At 51.6% G+C, this 16,567-nt stretch overlaps 5 protein-coding genes across 5 annotated transcripts; 4 read left to right on the top strand and 1 right to left on the bottom strand.

The window, feature by feature from the left end:
* The first annotated feature begins 328 nt into the window (after nt 1-328).
* nsdD (GATA-type sexual development transcription factor NsdD) lies at nt 329-2,204 on the top strand. Its single transcript, XM_073776917.1, has 4 exons — nt 329-574; nt 668-1,499; nt 1,551-1,874; nt 1,930-2,204. The coding sequence occupies exons 1-4, from the start codon at nt 543-545 to the stop codon at nt 2,140-2,142; spliced, it is 1,401 nt and encodes a 466-aa protein (XP_073628960.1). The 5' UTR covers nt 329-542; the 3' UTR covers nt 2,143-2,204.
* Nucleotides 2,205-9,107: 6,903 nt separating this feature from the next.
* On the top strand, nt 9,108-10,173 carry BDV14DRAFT_199446 (macro domain-containing protein; the record flags this gene model as incomplete). The annotated part of the gene is made up of 2 exons (XM_073773262.1): nt 9,108-9,742; nt 9,789-10,173. The coding sequence occupies 2 exons, from the start codon at nt 9,108-9,110 to the stop codon at nt 10,171-10,173; spliced, it is 1,020 nt and encodes a 339-aa protein (XP_073628959.1).
* A 523-nt stretch (nt 10,174-10,696) lies between these two features.
* Nucleotides 10,697-11,515, top strand: BDV14DRAFT_199445 (putative mitochondrial inner membrane protease subunit Imp2; the record flags this gene model as incomplete). The annotated part of the gene is made up of 1 exon (XM_073773261.1): nt 10,697-11,515. The coding sequence occupies one exon, from the start codon at nt 10,697-10,699 to the stop codon at nt 11,513-11,515; it is 819 nt and encodes a 272-aa protein (XP_073628958.1).
* Nucleotides 11,459-15,141, bottom strand: BDV14DRAFT_171899 (sporulation-specific 71 family protein). The gene is made up of 3 exons (XM_073768509.1): nt 14,878-15,141; nt 12,339-14,831; nt 11,459-12,273 (listed from the first exon to the last, which is right to left on the bottom strand). Exons 1-3 carry the CDS (start codon nt 14,989-14,991, stop codon nt 11,701-11,703), a joined length of 3,180 nt encoding a protein of 1,059 aa, XP_073628957.1. The 5' UTR covers nt 14,992-15,141; the 3' UTR covers nt 11,459-11,700.
* A 168-nt stretch (nt 15,142-15,309) lies between these two features.
* BDV14DRAFT_171897 (GLTP domain-containing protein) lies at nt 15,310-16,353 on the top strand. The gene is made up of 4 exons (XM_073768508.1): nt 15,310-15,531; nt 15,601-15,659; nt 15,717-15,835; nt 15,926-16,353. Exons 1-4 carry the CDS (start codon nt 15,408-15,410, stop codon nt 16,218-16,220), a joined length of 597 nt encoding a protein of 198 aa, XP_073628956.1. The 5' UTR covers nt 15,310-15,407; the 3' UTR covers nt 16,221-16,353.
* The last annotated feature ends 214 nt before the right edge of the window (nt 16,354-16,567 follow it).

Below are 16,567 nucleotides of genomic sequence, written 5' to 3'. Positions count from 1 at the left end.
ATCCGACAGATCTGATCTGTTCTCTGCACCGAGCTGCGGCTGCTTCCCGTACTTTTTCGACTTTGCCCAACCAAGGTCTCTCCCGTCGATAACTCCGGTTCCTATTATCACCATTGCTTGCTTCCTGCTGCTGGTTGCCTCGTCTTAAGACGCCACTCTTGCGCAGGCCGATCCTCTTTCGCCGACCAGAGAAGGACCGAATATCTCCCTGTGCCCAACAAGGTTTCGCATTTGGTCCGATATCTGCTTCATCCCGCACGACGCCACCTTCCCCAGACAACCCTGGTCGAATCCGCTGGATCCCATAACTTTCTCTAATTTTTAAGCTCTCTTCTTCTTTAATTGGTATTCGGGTCCTCTACTGGAAGTGGGTCGCTTATTCGTCACTCTTGCATTGTTGAAAGACATTCTTCTACGACAACCCTTTAAACTTCCTTACAGCTATCTTGGATTCTCCCAAAGTTTCCTATCATTAAGATACTGCGAGAACTCTGGTGAGCTAACCAAATTAACGGTGCTCGCTCATATTATCACGCCGCGTCATGGGGTCATTAGAAGCTGGACATAGGCTCAGGTATGTCGACGCTTGCCTAACGCGAAGCCGACATCCGCTTGCCGCGAAATGGCTCGAGATTCGGATAACTAACCTTTTGTCTTCTGTTATTAGGGAACACCTTCCTGCTATCGGTTTTTTAGGCTCAAGAGGCACCGCCACATCTCCCGCTCCCCTCGTTAGTCCGACCACGATGTACCCAAGCCAACCCCTTCCTTTTTCATACTCGTCGACGCCCACGAGCGCGGGGCCTGGATATGTCTCGTCGCCTGGGTCGCGACGCGCCGAAGAGGAAAAAGAGAAAGCTCCCCGACAATCCCTTCCGTCTATCCACGAGGCTCTAGGGAACGATAACCGTCTTCCGTACCCGGCCCCTCCAACCTCAGCTCCCCAACAACCTAACAACGCTCCTCCGCATCACCTTCCTCCTAACCTCGCCAGTCGCCCTGGCGAAGGACCCTCCGGCCCTCCCAACCCTTTCTCCACCGGAAGCTCGTTCCTTCGTGAATCGTCGATCTCTCACCAGCCACAACTACAAACTGAACCGTCACGGTCTAGTTTAACATCGTTGAATACACAAGACTCGAGAAATGCCTCGCTACATTCGATCAGCTCGGGGAAATCGCCGACGCAAAGTGCAAGCACTGGGATCACTTCGATATCCGGCTCGCAAACAGGCCCAGCATATGATTACAATGCTCCCCCCTCTGCCGGCAGCGTTGCGTCGCCCAGCGGTTACGGCGGGTTCTCACAACCTTATCCTTTCCAGTCACAACCTCCTCCAGGTGCTCCGGTATATCCAGCATCATACGACTCCCGACCTTACGTAGGGCGGGTGGATGAAGTGAAGAATGGAATTCCAGGACCCTTCGCTGGGCACCCTGACTCTGCGAAGCGCCATCTCGATATGTACGACATGGAGGCGTCTCTCAATGCTCTTAATGAGGTATTTCATCCATGCAAATCAACATTTCTTATCATTTCTAACATTAAATAGATGGTTGACATGAGCACACGATCCATGGAGTTTTCCCGACATTATGCGAGCAAAGCGCATCAAGCTCGCTCTGGTCCGGTAATGGGAGCTTTGCCTTCCATGCAGGAGATCGAGGAGATGCTGAACATTCAAAGACGGAATCACGATGCTCTCATGCGCGTCAGAACCGCGGTCTTTAACCAAGAACATGCAATGGCCGAGCAGATGGCCCAAAGAAAGGCCTTCAAGCTTGGCGGCGTTCACGATGATGACCGCATGGCAATGTACCAGGAGGAGTTCAAAGGCAGCGGCTTCGTTGGCCCCGATTCCAAGAAGCGCCGCGGTGTAAGTTCAGCCTGATACGTCTGTTTATCAATCACATTACTAACAAACATCCTAGAAAGCCGCTCCTCCCGGACGATGCCACAGCTGCAACCGCGCCGAAACACCGGAATGGCGTCGCGGCCCCGACGGCGCCCGAACCCTGTGTAATGCCTGCGGCTTACACTACGCGAAACTCACCCGCAAAATGGGCGCAAAACAAGCGGCCGGCTTGGGCTCAAACCTGAAGCCCAAGACCGCCCTCGACTCCGTTTCTCCCCGGAGTCATTGATTGATCGATCGACAGACTTTTGACAGGCTAGCATTATTTCTAATCACGAGGCGTTCTGCGAAAACGGATATGGGATTTACTATACTAGAAGTGTCTGGCGTTCCGCGAGCTGATTGCTTTTCATCATGCTCTGCTCTGCTTTGCTTTTCTTTTCACCCTTGCTCTATTTACTACAATGGTTGGGGATGGATGGCATTGGTCTGCTTGCTTGCTATATCTGTGTCCGAGTCTTTGGACTCTTTTTTTGTCTTGTCTTGTCTGTGGAATTACTGCGTAATACCCCTTGATGTTGTGGGAAAAATCTGAGGGCATCATCTTGAAATAGACTATTTCTTTGAAGATCTGGGCTGAAGCCCACTGGAATTCAATATTACATTGACTACCACCTACTATACTTACTACCTACCATCTAGTTTACTTCACACCCGTTACAACAAGTCTGTCGTATGCGTTATGTAACTCTATCTTCATCCAAATCTGGAACCGGTTGTCAGATATCTGGACAGCCGAATTTTTAGACAGCACTATGGAAGTTTGGATCTGGATCTGACCTCCTGGGCTCACGCACGCACGGCACGATCGCCATGACTGATCCACGATTTAAGCCGGTGCAACCACGGCTCTGGAGCCCTCGATCCGCGGATACACTGAAACTGAAAACCTGAAACTCTGAGGTGACGGTCCCAGACTCCCAGTCCACGAGCCGGAGCCGAGCGCACGCGGTTACTGTACCAGAAGTCACTGTCATTTCATGGTAGAGCCGAGGCTTCGAATTCTGGTTCTGGTCCTGCTTCTGGTTCTGGCTCTGCCTGCCCGTCTGGTCTGCGCGTGGCTAAAATGTGTCTTGGATCTTTGGGAGGTTGCATCCATGGTACTGGGACTGGGAAGATGGTTCCCTTTCTTGTTGTGGCATGTTGGCACACGAGTGCGTCACTCACTTACTCACTGTCCGGCAAGGTCTGGTACAGGTAGATTTCGGCGGGGAGTCAAGTCCGTCCCTGGACTTCGGGCCCTGAGGTCTGGAGGATACCAGCAGGCATTCCGCGACTTCATTCCGAGCAAGCGAAGCTCGCTACGTACGTAGCGCTGTCAGATCACGATCTAGCGGTGCTGCAGCAGCCTCTAGACTCTAGCCTAGCCAGCCTAGTGGTTTCCAGTTTCCTGCACAAATCCCGTAAGGAAAATCGACTATGTACTTACGATTCACTACTCAGGTCTCAGCCGTTCAGCTGCAACCCCATTCAGACATGTCGTGTGAGGATCTGATTGGCTTGGAAGAGCAAACCGCCCCGTTAGCGCGGGAAACCATCGAAACTATCTCGGCGAGTGCGCCAATCAAGGGAGTTGGCAGGTGTCCAACTGCCGATGTGGAGTCTGTGAGATCGAATCTGGATCGTATCGTATCGAATCTCATCTCATCTCATCGCATCTCATCGCATCTCATCGCATCGGCCGGTCGGTCGGGCGCATCGTGTCGCATCGCATGATCTCTGCAGGATGGGCTGGCTTAGGTTGGCTTAGACTGGGTCGCTAGGGCCTGGATGTCTGCCTGCTCTGATTTCAGTTGCCGCCGTCGTCCGTCGGCCGAAGGTGGGCGAGGGTTATACTGGGTAAGGCAACCGGTGCAGTGTCGCACAGGTTCACGGCCATGTCCATAAACTGTATGATATCGGAACGCAGATCAGATTGCCGCTCTGGTTCACTTTCAGGAGTGTCATCGTTGTTGTCATGGTATCATAGTCGCGCTGGCTTCTGTTATGCTGCGGTCCCCTATCTCCAGGGCAGTCACATGGGCAGGCATTCCCGTGGTTTCATCAGGCAATCGACTACCACCACACCATGATTTGGAATCGCTCTCGCGTCCCCGCAGATTTACCTTTTCGACTCTTCGATACAGCCTAACTGACTCGCTGAGGATCAGATACCAACTAGCCCGCACACCATCAGAGACCAGAGTCAGCCAGCCTGTTGCAGTCTTGTCTTGTAGAGCCAGCGATCGCCTCCAAACAATGGATCGCGATCCCAGCCCCACCCTCTCACCCAGTTTTCGCGGCTAGAAACATTCTTTGAGTCCTTCCTTTCAATTCTTCCCCCTCGCGGCGCGGTCGGAGTTCGGCCGGATTGTGGAATGCTATAATATGCGTCAGTATGAAGCGTCCATCAAGCCACCAGCCACGCATAGCCCATCGTCGCAGGCCTATTCCAGCCCCCTGTCTCCATTCCGATGAGTTGAGGAGGTGACGTCCCATAATCGAGGCGCGAGCATGCCGCCTGGAACGCATCAGACAGACTCCGCCATTTCCAATAGTTCTGATGGTGTACGTGTTTGTACAATACATACTCTGTACAGTCTCAAAATTCGATACAATGACAGGAATTGGGACCCATAGATCGGCTCGACCCAATCTGTCGGGCTCGAGCAGCGGTGAAGGACTCTTTCCTGAAGAGTGAAAGCGCAACCGATCTTTATCACGGCTGAATGTTTCTTCAGACTTGAGGGTTCAAACTTCGGAGTCAAAGTTCGACCACGGAGATCAGAATCTTATCTCCTGCCCAGTGTCGTGGGTTTGGCTTTGACTCGGTTAAGTTCGGTCTAGTAGTCCATGTTCCAACGAGCAACGAGGCCGAAGGTGTCCGGATCTGAGTTCTCAGCGCGGCTCGAGGTCAATTAATTAACCTTTCAATGAACCTTGTAGTCGAGCCCGTGTCGGAGTGTCCCCGATTATTATAGTTTGCGGAGTATACCTTCTCCTAAGCACTTTCAGTTCGATTTCTGGACTCTGGTTGCACACCAATAGCCTCAAGATGTGTCAACAACTGGCCAGCAAATGAGAACTCATGGTGAGCCTCGGATGAGTTCGTGAGAATTTGACAGCGCGGAATGGTTCGCGGCTGAGTCAGCCGGCTAGATCCAGGCCAGCGAGCACTAAGTCCGAAGCAGGGAAAGTGCAAGCCACGGCGTCCGATGAGACAACAATCTGAGATGAGCGGTGGATCCGCGTCCGATTCCAGATCCCAGGTCAGATCCCGATCGAAACAAGGCGTGCATTCTCTTTGTTTGAAAAAGACGCTACTGTCTTGTGCACCTGAATGGAGTGCTATCAGGGCACTGGGCAGGGCAGAGGTGGGCTAGACAGGGCTCGCGCGGATCTGACATACTGTCTTCGGAAGTATGGGGATCTACTGCAGGGATCATCCCTACTGCGCGCATGTCGCTTAGTGTTGTTCTGCATGGGGTTGGAGAACGGCCAAGAGGCATCCAGGAGCATCATGAATCTGACTAAAGATTCAGTCGGACAGCCAGGTTGGAGGCTTGTAAGCCAGATTCCTATGGTCCATGCTGGCAAGGGTCAGACCGAAGGATGACTGTGTCTGATCCTTTTCTTACGCCCTGGGTATGCGAGCTGTATCCATGTCCCATGCGATGTCTCAGATCATCAACATACATTCCTTGCCGTTGAGTATGAGCAAGACAGGGGTAGTTGAAAAGCGGGTGAGGCAACCGCGCCATTTCAATCTGGCCCATCAGGCTGGCTTATTTGCTTCCGGTCCAGATACAGATCGGGGCGCATCAAGTTGTGCTGTTGTGCAAGACGTTGGATGTGATGAGATGTGATGAGATATGCCTTTGTTCTGTGTTGTTACACGGCGGAGATAAGTTGTTTAAGCTTGTTGCTTACATTAGGCTTGAGCTGGCTTCCTGGAATGCTGGGACTATTGCATGGGCAGACCGAATGACCACTGCGCGATACGCATCAGCTGAAAGATTGATATAGTCATAGCCGGAGTTCAGATTCCGCCCTTTGTCTGTCAAGCTGCATGAATGTCGGAGTAGAGGCACATACCTAACTGCCCATCAGCTTCGAAGTCACATATACATGAACAGAGTGCCAAACATAGAACAAGCATGCAGTAGTAACCGATCTTACTGTACGTCGTAAGCCTGTAACAAACATGTTCTGATGTTTTCGCTCTGCAATGCTGATCCACTCGAGCCAACCCCACTCAGCCAAACCATATCTTAGTAGTGATCGGAGTCTAGCTGCAGCTGGTTTGATAATTTGATTCGATTTTTTGTTTTTCCCAAACCGCGTCGGGACCCAGTTTACCTTTACAAGCGACCAGTGAGGGTTGCTTCGCTCCGGTGATTTCCACCTGGCAGTTTGGCACTTGCCCAGTGCTGATGCGGTTTCGCTCATGATTCAGGTCCTGTCACAACCCCTGACTCTGACTTGAGACACGAGGCCAGTCCATCGAACATGAGGGGTCAGTCCAGTCTAGAATGAACTCTAGATACAACATCTGCGCTTCGTTTGAGACGAGCGATTGCAATCCTGACTGACAACTGACTGCATTGTGCATCACGGCTGCTATTCTATGCTATGCAAGGATACCTTACTACCGCAATATGTAGTGTTTCTTTGCTTGCATGCGTATGCAGGTGCAGTGAGCGCCGAGTTGGGGAATTGCTGCTTGTTTTCTATTGCAACAGCTGACGATGCGTTTGCAATGCGGATTCGCCAGGTTATGAGTGGGTTCCGGTGGGTACGCTGTACGGTTTCATACCCCGATTTATGAATGGATGTATGTAGAAGAGAGTCTTGAGTCTGGTTGTGCAGAGCGGGGGGATTCCCGTGGAATTGACTGGAGGTCAACCCTGGAGTTGTGGAAACAGTGATGTGCGAACCTTGATCACGAAGTCACGCACTGAGTTCAAGCACCGAGTTCATATGATGTTGGTTGGGGGAACATTAGCGAGCCAGATCGGAGACCCAAAGGCTCACCGACTATGGTCGATAGTAGAACGTCTGTCATGTGACTATTCTGTGATGTAGGTCCCGGGACTCAGGTACGTATAAAACCTTATCTCGCTTTCATCTCGGATCGAGTATAACAGGGCATTCGGGGGATCGCTTGGGAGCGATAATCCTGCGGTCATTGGTAATTCGTCATGGACGCGTAAATAGTCATGTACGAATGCTGCAAGTATCAGACGTACATATCATCGGCTTCGCTTGAGCGTCGGTGTGAGCGCACATCAAAGTAAACCCTGAACCTCAATCTTCACAGACGAAGGATTCGCAGATCGATCCCGTCTGTCGAATTCAACGATCTCACGGTTCGGCTAGCCTTCTGATGGTCTTGCCTCCCACTAGTTGGGCTGACCACCCGGAGCAGGGAAATCGCTGCTAGCTAGGCCTGACGATTCTCATCTTACCGACCCCACTCCGTAAATCCCGGATCTGGGTATGAACCAAGGAACCAGTAGCAATAGTAACACCAACACCGGCTATGTGATTCCACATTCCCACGACAAGCAGAACATGCGACGGGGGCGCACAGAGATCAGTATGGTGCAGAGTTGAAGATCCGAATCAACCCAGTGAATGCGTTCAGAACCCGTCTATGTTATTCTATGAAACTGTACCCCATTGCTTCGAATAACGGTATGGGGCTGGTGGCAAATAGGCCCGAGTCTGTCCTACTTTGATCTGATACCGCCGTACGGAGTAGAGTAAGACAACTTGCAGATCGACATGTTCTGCCGCAGCCTCCAGGTTTGATTGGGGATCGGTAGATTGGGCATGACAGGCTAGGAAACTCCCGAGGGATGGGCTAGAGGTATTTGGAATCACGCTGACACAATCTGGCAGCCTTCGCCAATCTGGGACCATCCATGTGTAGTGCATGCATTAGTGTTTATTGCTGATCCACTGCGGTGGTACAAGATTTACTAGTTTGCACTAGATGGATCGGTTCGATTTGTATCGTTACTTGTTTTTTTCCCTTTGCCTTTCGATCTCGTCTGCCGAGGTGAAGATACCTGAGATGGCCCCTGAGCTGTCCTTGGCTAAGCGGCCGAAGGCGATGGATGCAGCCACAAATACTGGCGCGCATGGAGAGATCCGATATCTGCAGCGAGTGTGGGCCCTCGAGTCAACTTGGCCTCTTCGAGACTTATCCTTGACAGCTGTCAGCAACAGTAGTACGTGTACCTTTGTCCCGGTTTTTGTTTTCTTTTTCTGGCGGTGCGCAAGGCAAGAAGGCAACGGTATTTAATTGCCAAATTTTCCGGAGTCGCGAAACTGCGTCAACCCATGACCAATAGGACAAGCATTCATCGACTGCATCCGAAATTCTTGATACGGAGCCGGAGTATCCCAGATTGACAAATGTAGCCCAGTGGGTGACTGGATGGTGTATGGAATCGCAAGCTCCGGATCACGATAGTGTTTGCGTTATGTTTTTGAGCAGGCATTTGCATGGTAGCCCCGAATACGGTGCTAGAATGGTTGAAACTGAATAGCCATCTTGACTTAGGGGCCTGAAGCCACGGCTATCTGGATGTTGAGGCTCTTCGTCTAGCCTGGAGGCTGGAAGGGAAGACAAACGATGGGGCCGCACTTGACGCTTGACGCTGGGCAGTATTTCATGCATATGGTACATCCATTATTGTCAGATCATTGCATTTCCGAACGAGGATTTTGGATCTTGGATCTCGATCCTCGAGCCTCGACATATGCGTCCTCGGCGCGCGCTCACCGATTCTTTGCCGTCTGATGTATCAGAGGCATTGGGAGATCAGACAAATTGGACGACGTACTTTTGCGGTCAGGAGGCTCATAGGTACGAATTCAAAAGAGCCTTTGTTGGATTATGCCATGTCTGAGAGAGCTCATATGGTGCAAAGTGCAAACAAAGCGATGACGGTTCCCAAAGAGGGAGCTGCATCACGTGCTCTTATCGGCGATATTCTTATCGCCATTCAGTCTTCACGTGACTGACAGCTCCCCACTTCTTTGATGGAGAGCTCCAGATGTGAGAACAGAAGTGAATGCGCCTGGTGATATCATCAATGGACTTTATGTCTTTGTTCAAATCGGTCAAATAATTCGACTCTTCCTTTTATTCTAGCAACATCTCTGCCCGAAACACACACCTCATCTCATCCGCCAGCCAACATCATGGCACCCACACTTATACCTCTTGCGGAGATCCCAACCGTTTCGCTGCTCTATAGACTTAGAGGCCTTACCCCCACCACTCACCCTTTGAAGTCGCCATCAAAAGCCCTCAACGATACAATCTCGCTCATCCGAAATGACATAACGAAGCTGGAAGGCGTCGACTGCATCGTCAATGCCGCCAACGAGCGGCTCATGGGGGGCGGTGGAGTTGACGGCGCTATTCATCGCGCTGCTGGTCGCGGCTTGCTCGAGGAGTGCCGGACCCTTAACGGCTGTGATACAGGCGACGCCAAGATAACTTCCGCCTACAACCTCCCAAACAAACGAGTGATTCATGCTGTTGGACCGATATACCACTATGAGAAGCGCATCAGCGACGATGCGCCGGAGAACCTTCTGCGGAGCTGCTATCGTCGGAGTCTTGAGTTAGCTGTTGAGAACGACATGAAGAGCATTGCCTTCTCAGCGCTCAGCACAGGTGTTTATGGTTATCCTCCCCGCGAGGCTGCTAGGACTGCGCTGGACGAGACGCGCAAGTTTCTAGAGGCAGAGAGTAACATCGGGCGTCTGGAACGGGTGATCTTCTGTAACTTTGAGTTCAAAGATGAGAGGGCTTATGAAGACTTGATTCCGTAAGTGACAGCCGCTCTTATATCAAAATTTTGCTGATTAGTCCAGACTTTACTTTCCTTATGTGGAGGAATCCAGCCCAGATGATGGAACTGCTCAACAATCTCCCTCCCCAGATGTCCTCGCAGCCTCGCTTCCTGACCCCCCGACAACGGAGCCCAAGTTCGAAGGCCAGCCCGAAAGCAAGAAGCAAAAGCTCACTGCATTCGAGATGAGCGAGTCGGAGAGTTCAATCACGCGTGCTTCCGCATCTGACCTGAAGAGCGAAGATGAATGGGAAGAAGTCAACAAATCTGAAGCTGCACTTGACGATGATCCGGTTGAGGTCGCTCGTCCTTCGTCGGCTAACGATGTGCAAAGTATGCAGTCAAGCGGAACAATAGAAGAGATAACCCACTCTCAACCGACCGATGATTCTCTGCCAAAGGTTTAAATGTCCACAGCTGTTCAGGTCCATTGTTGAGATACTCTAGTTTATGCGGCGTTGGCGGGCATGCTTGTTTTGGGTCTACTACGATTTATGAAGCGCTAGCAGGATTATTGCACGATACTACAATGATGCTACAATGAATTCATACAATGCTCAATTTTTCTTATGTCTATTCTACCTTTCAACTTGAATACCATAGTAACTGATCCGATGTTCTGACGTCTTGCCCAACAATCAATAACTAGATGGTGCAAACAGTGCAAACAAGCTCTATCAGATTATCGGCCCATTTCCAGCACGATCACGCTCAACCTCTATCCAAGTCCACTCGCCCTCTTCATATAGCACCAATTGCTCCCAATTACCTAGTTCAAAACTATGTCATATAGGTGCGACTCAACCTAACTCCCTTTCTCCAACCTCAACGGCCAACACCAACCTCCGAGCACCTCCGAACACGACCGCGAAAAAAAAGAGACCGCAACCTCCGAGCTTGAACACCATAAACCACTTATCCTATGCCAAAATGCCACAACCACCAAAATACCGCATTCTCACCCCCGAAGCCGCTCACGCGCGCTCAACGCGCTCCTCACAACCGCTCTCATCACCCTCAGAAACACCAGCACAACCGTCCCAACCATCCGGATCCAAACCGAACACCCCTCACCCACGCTTCTCACCCCTCTCCTACCTCCGCACGCGCTACGCCTCCCTCCCTCACCCCCTCCGTCTCTCCCTCCACACACTAGGCGTCCTCGCCCCAATCCTCCCAATAGGCCTCTTCTTTTCCCAACATGTCGCACAGATATTATGGGTAAACGGTCCCTCAATGACACCATACCTAAACGCCGACTACGAGACTATGCACACAAACAGGGACGTAGTTCTCGTCAACATGTGGCCATTCGGCGGCGCAGGGTGGGGCCTCCCCTGGCGCGAAAACAAGCGGCGGATTGAGCGCGGGATGGTCGTGCTCTTCCGATCACCGGGGAACCCGAACCACGTTGCTATAAAGCGCGTTATTGGGCTTCCCGGGGACAGGATCACGACTCGGGAGCCGTGTCTCAAGGATTCGCAGATTGTGCCGTTTAATCATGTTTGGGTTGAGGGGGATGCGGAGGATGCGAGGAAGTCGTTGGATAGTAATACTTATGGGCCTGTTAGTGTGTCGTTGATCTCGGGGAGGGTTGCTGCGGTGCTTTGGCCGAGGTTTAGGTGGGTGGAGTGGAAGGGGTGGGAGAGTGGGATGGTGGATGGGATTGAGGAGGGGGGGTATAGGGAAGAGGTGAGGACTAGGGTTGGGAAGGAGGCTGTTAAAGTCGAGAAACCTTCGTTGTATTGATTAGAGGGTTTTGGTATAGATGGGTTGATAGAGAGATGTGTACTATATTGTATTTTACTAGCGGTTGGCGGTAGATTTGTACATAGGGTTAATCTACCGCGGCTGAATCCAGACATATAAGAAAGATATTCGTCGCATATTCATTAGTTGGGCAAGAGACATTATATAAACTGCAGACAAACAGCCTACGAAGAGGTCAACCTCACATCCTCAGCCCTCCCCTCCTGCAACCGATCAATCTCTGACGCAATACTCAACACCCACTGATCTTTCTCAACGCGACTCCGAGCCTTAAATACGATCGTCCGTCCATGCGTCCCCAACCTCGAAACACTCTTGAGCGTCTGCCTCGTCCTGCCACCCTGCTTGCCATTAGCAGTCCTTTCCCGCTCCTGAGCACGGAAGAACCCCTTCTTGATCGGCTGCCAAATCACAAATGTAATCGCTGTATCCTCGTCGCTGCTCGTGTATACATCTGAAGTGAGATAAATACGCGGTAATGCCCCGTGGCCCGGGTGATTACTGTCGAACGTCTGGTTCGAGTAGAGCATGTCTGTTTCTGTCAAAAGGCCCGAGTAGATGTAGCAGTTTTCGAGGTCGATTGAGGACTCGAGGTTCGAGTAGATGTGCGGTACTTCGGAGCCGTTTTGGCGGCGGAGGGTGCTGTGGAAGACGAGGAGCTTGCCGTGGGTAAGGACGACGTGGAAGCGGTTGAAGGACGCGTGGCGGCGGGGTTTCTTGTGGAGGAGGCCGGACATCTGAGCATGTCAACGTTAACAAGAGGTGATGTGTAGAGGTTATTAAATGAATAGGCGTTACGTACCTTTATCGGCCGGCAGCCTAGTAATGAGCACATATTGTGCAGGAGAGGAGAAGCTTCGGCCTTTCTGACCTCCCATTTCTTTGCATACTGCCCGATCACTGATTCGAGCTCTTCGTCTATACCGAGAATTTCTAGGTTGCGCTGTCGCGTATCCTTGAGCTCGAGTGCGTCCGCTGCCGTTCTGGCTTTCCAGTATTTTGTCAGCGCGTCTATTCTCTTCATCCACTCGTCTCTAGTCGTGCTGTTATAGGCTTGGAAGCGCACGACAAGACCATTGTCAAGAAGCAGCTCAAATCCTGCGTCTTTTGTAGACTCATCGGTGTTGTTGCTGTCCTGCGGCTGCGGAGCACCGGGATCCGTGGCGCTTGTATCCCAGTTTGTCTGATTGTGTCGAGGTGGTTTGGCCGGGGTGCCAGTCTCGTCCTCCGGTATGAGACGCACTTGTTGCACAAGACAAAGGTCAAGAAATCCATCGGCGTTGCTGAGGTTGTGAATATTTCTGTGCAGCTGTGCATACGCATCTTCGTCACGCTGTCTTAGATGCTCGGCATTTCCATTAGACAGCCATGAGATTTGACCGTCTTCCAGAGGGAAGGGGTCGATATCGTATGACAGAGGCGTCTTGTCCAATATCTCTTGGGTTGTGGGTATCTCAGAGTCTGGCGCGCATAGTCTTGGAGGCGCAGGCGGCAGGGTTTGCGATGGTTTGCAGAAAAATAGGTAGTGGTCTTGGGTAAAGAAGTAAAGGCGTTTCGAAAACATCCTGTTCATCCGCTGATGCGCGCCTTTTTGGGAAGTGAGTCGGATAAGGAAACCTTCGACCGGCGCAGGTTCTTCCTCCTTATTCGGCCCCAGCCCCACGGATGTATCGTAGTGTTGCTTCGGTCTGAACTCGAGCTCATGCGTGCCCTGCATCGCAAGAGAGCCGTACATCTCTTTCTCGTTCGCACCGTATATCCACTCTAACCGGTCGTACCGCTTCCAGGCAAGTCCCATATTGTCCATGTTCGCCCATTCCTTCATCACTGCTGCCCATTCGGGACGATTCTCTAGCATCTTCATGCAGCCACTGACAATCGATAGATAAGCGGATTGGCTCGCACTTTCTGTACTGTCCTCGCTGCCTTCTTGTCCGTTCAACGCGTCTTCTAAACATTTAAATGGATTGTTGAAGATGAGAGAGACTGCGAGGCCCGGTACATTGACGCCAAGCGTAGTTGTCCGGTGCCCTCCAAGGGCGAAAGAGATAAAGGTGTACCATTCCACAGCGTGATTTGTGGATTTGGGCCGCAGGATATAGATGGTCGTTCCCCGCTTAGCTTTCTTCCAGACCGCAAGAGACTTGTCCAACGACGAATACAAATTCGTCCTCGAGGTCTTTCGGCCTAGAGGAATTTCATGGTAAGGTGAAGCTTTTCCTTTCTTTTGTATCTTGGGAACAACGCGCGTCTTGTACATCTGCAGGACAAAAGGAGCATCCTTGTCTGACGTTGCCCGGCAGACTACCAGGAACTCCCTCCAATTATCTTCGACCCGCGTTTCCATCCGTAGACTATCGAACTCGTTGTAGTCTTCAGGGAGTTCTTCCTGTATGGTCTGCTCAACACGGACTAGCATCATTTCTGCCTTGACGACCTCTCCATCCTCAATCTTTCGTCGAGAAAGCAGACCTGGAACCATAGTTTGCGTCCTGGCAATTCTGGACACAATCCGCTGTTGCTTATTGTGTAAGTTGTCATTGAGCGTCAGTCTATTGGCAATCTGAGAGAAGCGGGAGGTCGAATCCTGTCGTTTATGTCGCGGTTCAGACTCCCCTTCTCTGGAAACTGCACGTTGAGGCTCCTGTTGCTGGAGACCTGTTGATGTCCCACTGACCAGCCTTTGTTTGTCTTTATTTTGTGCGCCTCTTAGCAATGGCACCTCCGAGCCATTCTCACTAGGAGCCGCTGATTGTGACGGCTGACTGACATCAAGGTGGCTAGAGACACTTCGCCCTTGTTCATTTTGCGAGAGGGCTTGCAATCTTGATGGGGGCTGCCTGTCTTGCCTAGCTGAAGCAACTGGCGTTATGGTAGCAAGACTCGGCTCTGGCTCCCTCGCAGTAAAGTATGCAGATCTCGAGTCATTCTTGGTGCCCGGTGTACCCCCGTCCCGGGTGAGAACCGGCGACGGAGGTTCGTCCTCTTCCTCGTATTCGTGCGTCAATGTTCTGAGAGCCGGCGCGGGTCGTAATGATTCCTGGCCTTCGTCCTGCTCTAGCTCCGTATCTGGTTCTGTCTCTTCCGCAATAGGTAAAGGGGTGGACTCCGGTGCGTCTGTTTCGCGCACGTAGTCCGATTCGGCGGAGAAGGTAATAGCGCGCGAACGATAATTTCTGAAGCTCAACCGCTTCTTGTACCAGGATTTGCGGTGACTTTGTAGCCAGTTTTTCGGGATAGGTCCAATGAAGAATCGTTTGTTGGTTATATGGACGTGGTTCGAAGTGGCGTGCCGCTGATGCAGTCAGTAATTGATCGTTCTCAGATGAATGACCACTTACCAGCTTCTCTATGGTGTAAGAACCTTGCTCGAGGCCCGGGCAGCCGTCGTGAGGCGTCTGCAAGTCGTTCTCCATGCCTGCAGCGCCGACATTCTGGGTGCCAGAGCCAGACATTCACAACGAACCAACAACAATAGTCAATGGACAAAGAAAAAAGATGAGCCCACTTGAAGATACAGATCAGATCGATTAGGAGAAATGGTTATCGAAATGTCCAATCCATGGTCTTGACGGAGCCCACAGCACAGCCCACACCCCTTACGCTCCATAAAGTTCAGATGCGCCTGGAGAAATGACGTCGTTTGCATCTGTGACGATCGATCGGGGGCTGTTTGCACTGTTGCCTGTGTTTGTGCTGTTTGTCTTCCGCAGCCCCGCCAATTGGTTTCATCAGTTCATGGTTGCGTGGCCTGCTAGTGGCGGTGAAGCTGGAGCTTTGTCTGGAGAGCTCTCCTAGATCCCCTTACTTTCCCCTCGCTGTAATTCTGTCCTTTTCAAGCGCTACACTACTTCTATAAACACATTCCAATATGACTACTTTCTTCGATAACCTCAAGCGGTCTTTCGCCGATGTCCCGGTCGACAATGCCAACGACAATGGCATTCACACTACTGAGTTCCTCGAAGCTGCTGAGTCCCTCCTCACTCTGTTCGGTATGCTCAGCTTCTATGTGGAATTACAAAGAGATGCATATGGCCATAGCTAATCTGGAAACCTCACAGACCTCCTCGGCTCCGCCGCTTTCTCCCCTGTGAAGAGTGATCTTGCAGGCAACATCAAGGTCCGCACATCCCCCGCATCCCCGCTTCCGTCGTTCTTTGTCCTAACACACGCATAGAAAGTCAGAGACAGGCAGCTGGCTGCCCCTGGCGAGTCCGAGACCCTCCAGACCCTTGTTCTCAACGAACTGAAGACAAAGAAGCACGTTGCTACTGAAGGCTTGGTCTGGCTTGTTAGGTTCGTGCCCGCCACCCCCGGAGTCTGATGGCAGCAACCTAGTTGCCGAAAACCTATGGACAGACCACTGACCGTTTTTTCTATACACAGAGGTCTCGATTTCACCGCTCAGTCTCTCCGTCACAACATCGACAACACCTCGAAAGAGCTGTCTGACTCCTTCCGTGAGGCCTACGGCAAGACCCTCAAGCCCCACCACTCGTTCATCATCAAGCCCATCTTCTCCGCCGCCATGAGTGCTACTCCTTACCGTAAGGACTTCTACGCCAAGCTCGGCAGTGATGATGCCGATGTCAAGGCCAAGCTCGAGCGCGAGGTGGCAGCTCTGGAAGAGCGGGTGGCCATCCTGAAGGCATTCCAGGACCGCAAGGAGGCCAAGTGGTGATTTTTGATAAGCGTCTGTGATGTCAATGATATCTGTGTCTAGAATTGTATATATGCTGCGCATTTCGATTACATAGCTCGACTAAACTATACCAGCATTGCTAACCAATGACGATTGCTCAGCAACCAGCCCGCAACGCTTTCAGCAAGGTGCCGCACTCATGATGAGAACCCGGAGTAGCGTCAAGTACCTTGGGTCGGTACTCAGTAGACTCGGTGACGAGCCCTTTAGTACATCAAATCAGTCTCGAGAACCTCAAAAATTAGGCTGCTTCCTTTCCCAATAGTTCAACGAAGCCAAGAACCCGCACTATCAGGTTCGCCACGGTTGTATGCCTATCACTTGCA

This window comes from Aspergillus stella-maris (assembly GCF_047715825.1).
Source record: "Aspergillus stella-maris strain CBS 113639 unplaced genomic scaffold BDV14scaffold_22, whole genome shotgun sequence".
NCBI lineage: Eukaryota > Fungi > Ascomycota > Eurotiomycetes > Eurotiales > Aspergillaceae > Aspergillus > Aspergillus stella-maris.
Note: the sequence above shows the minus strand (reverse complement) of the source record. Positions and strands in the feature narration are given on the sequence as shown.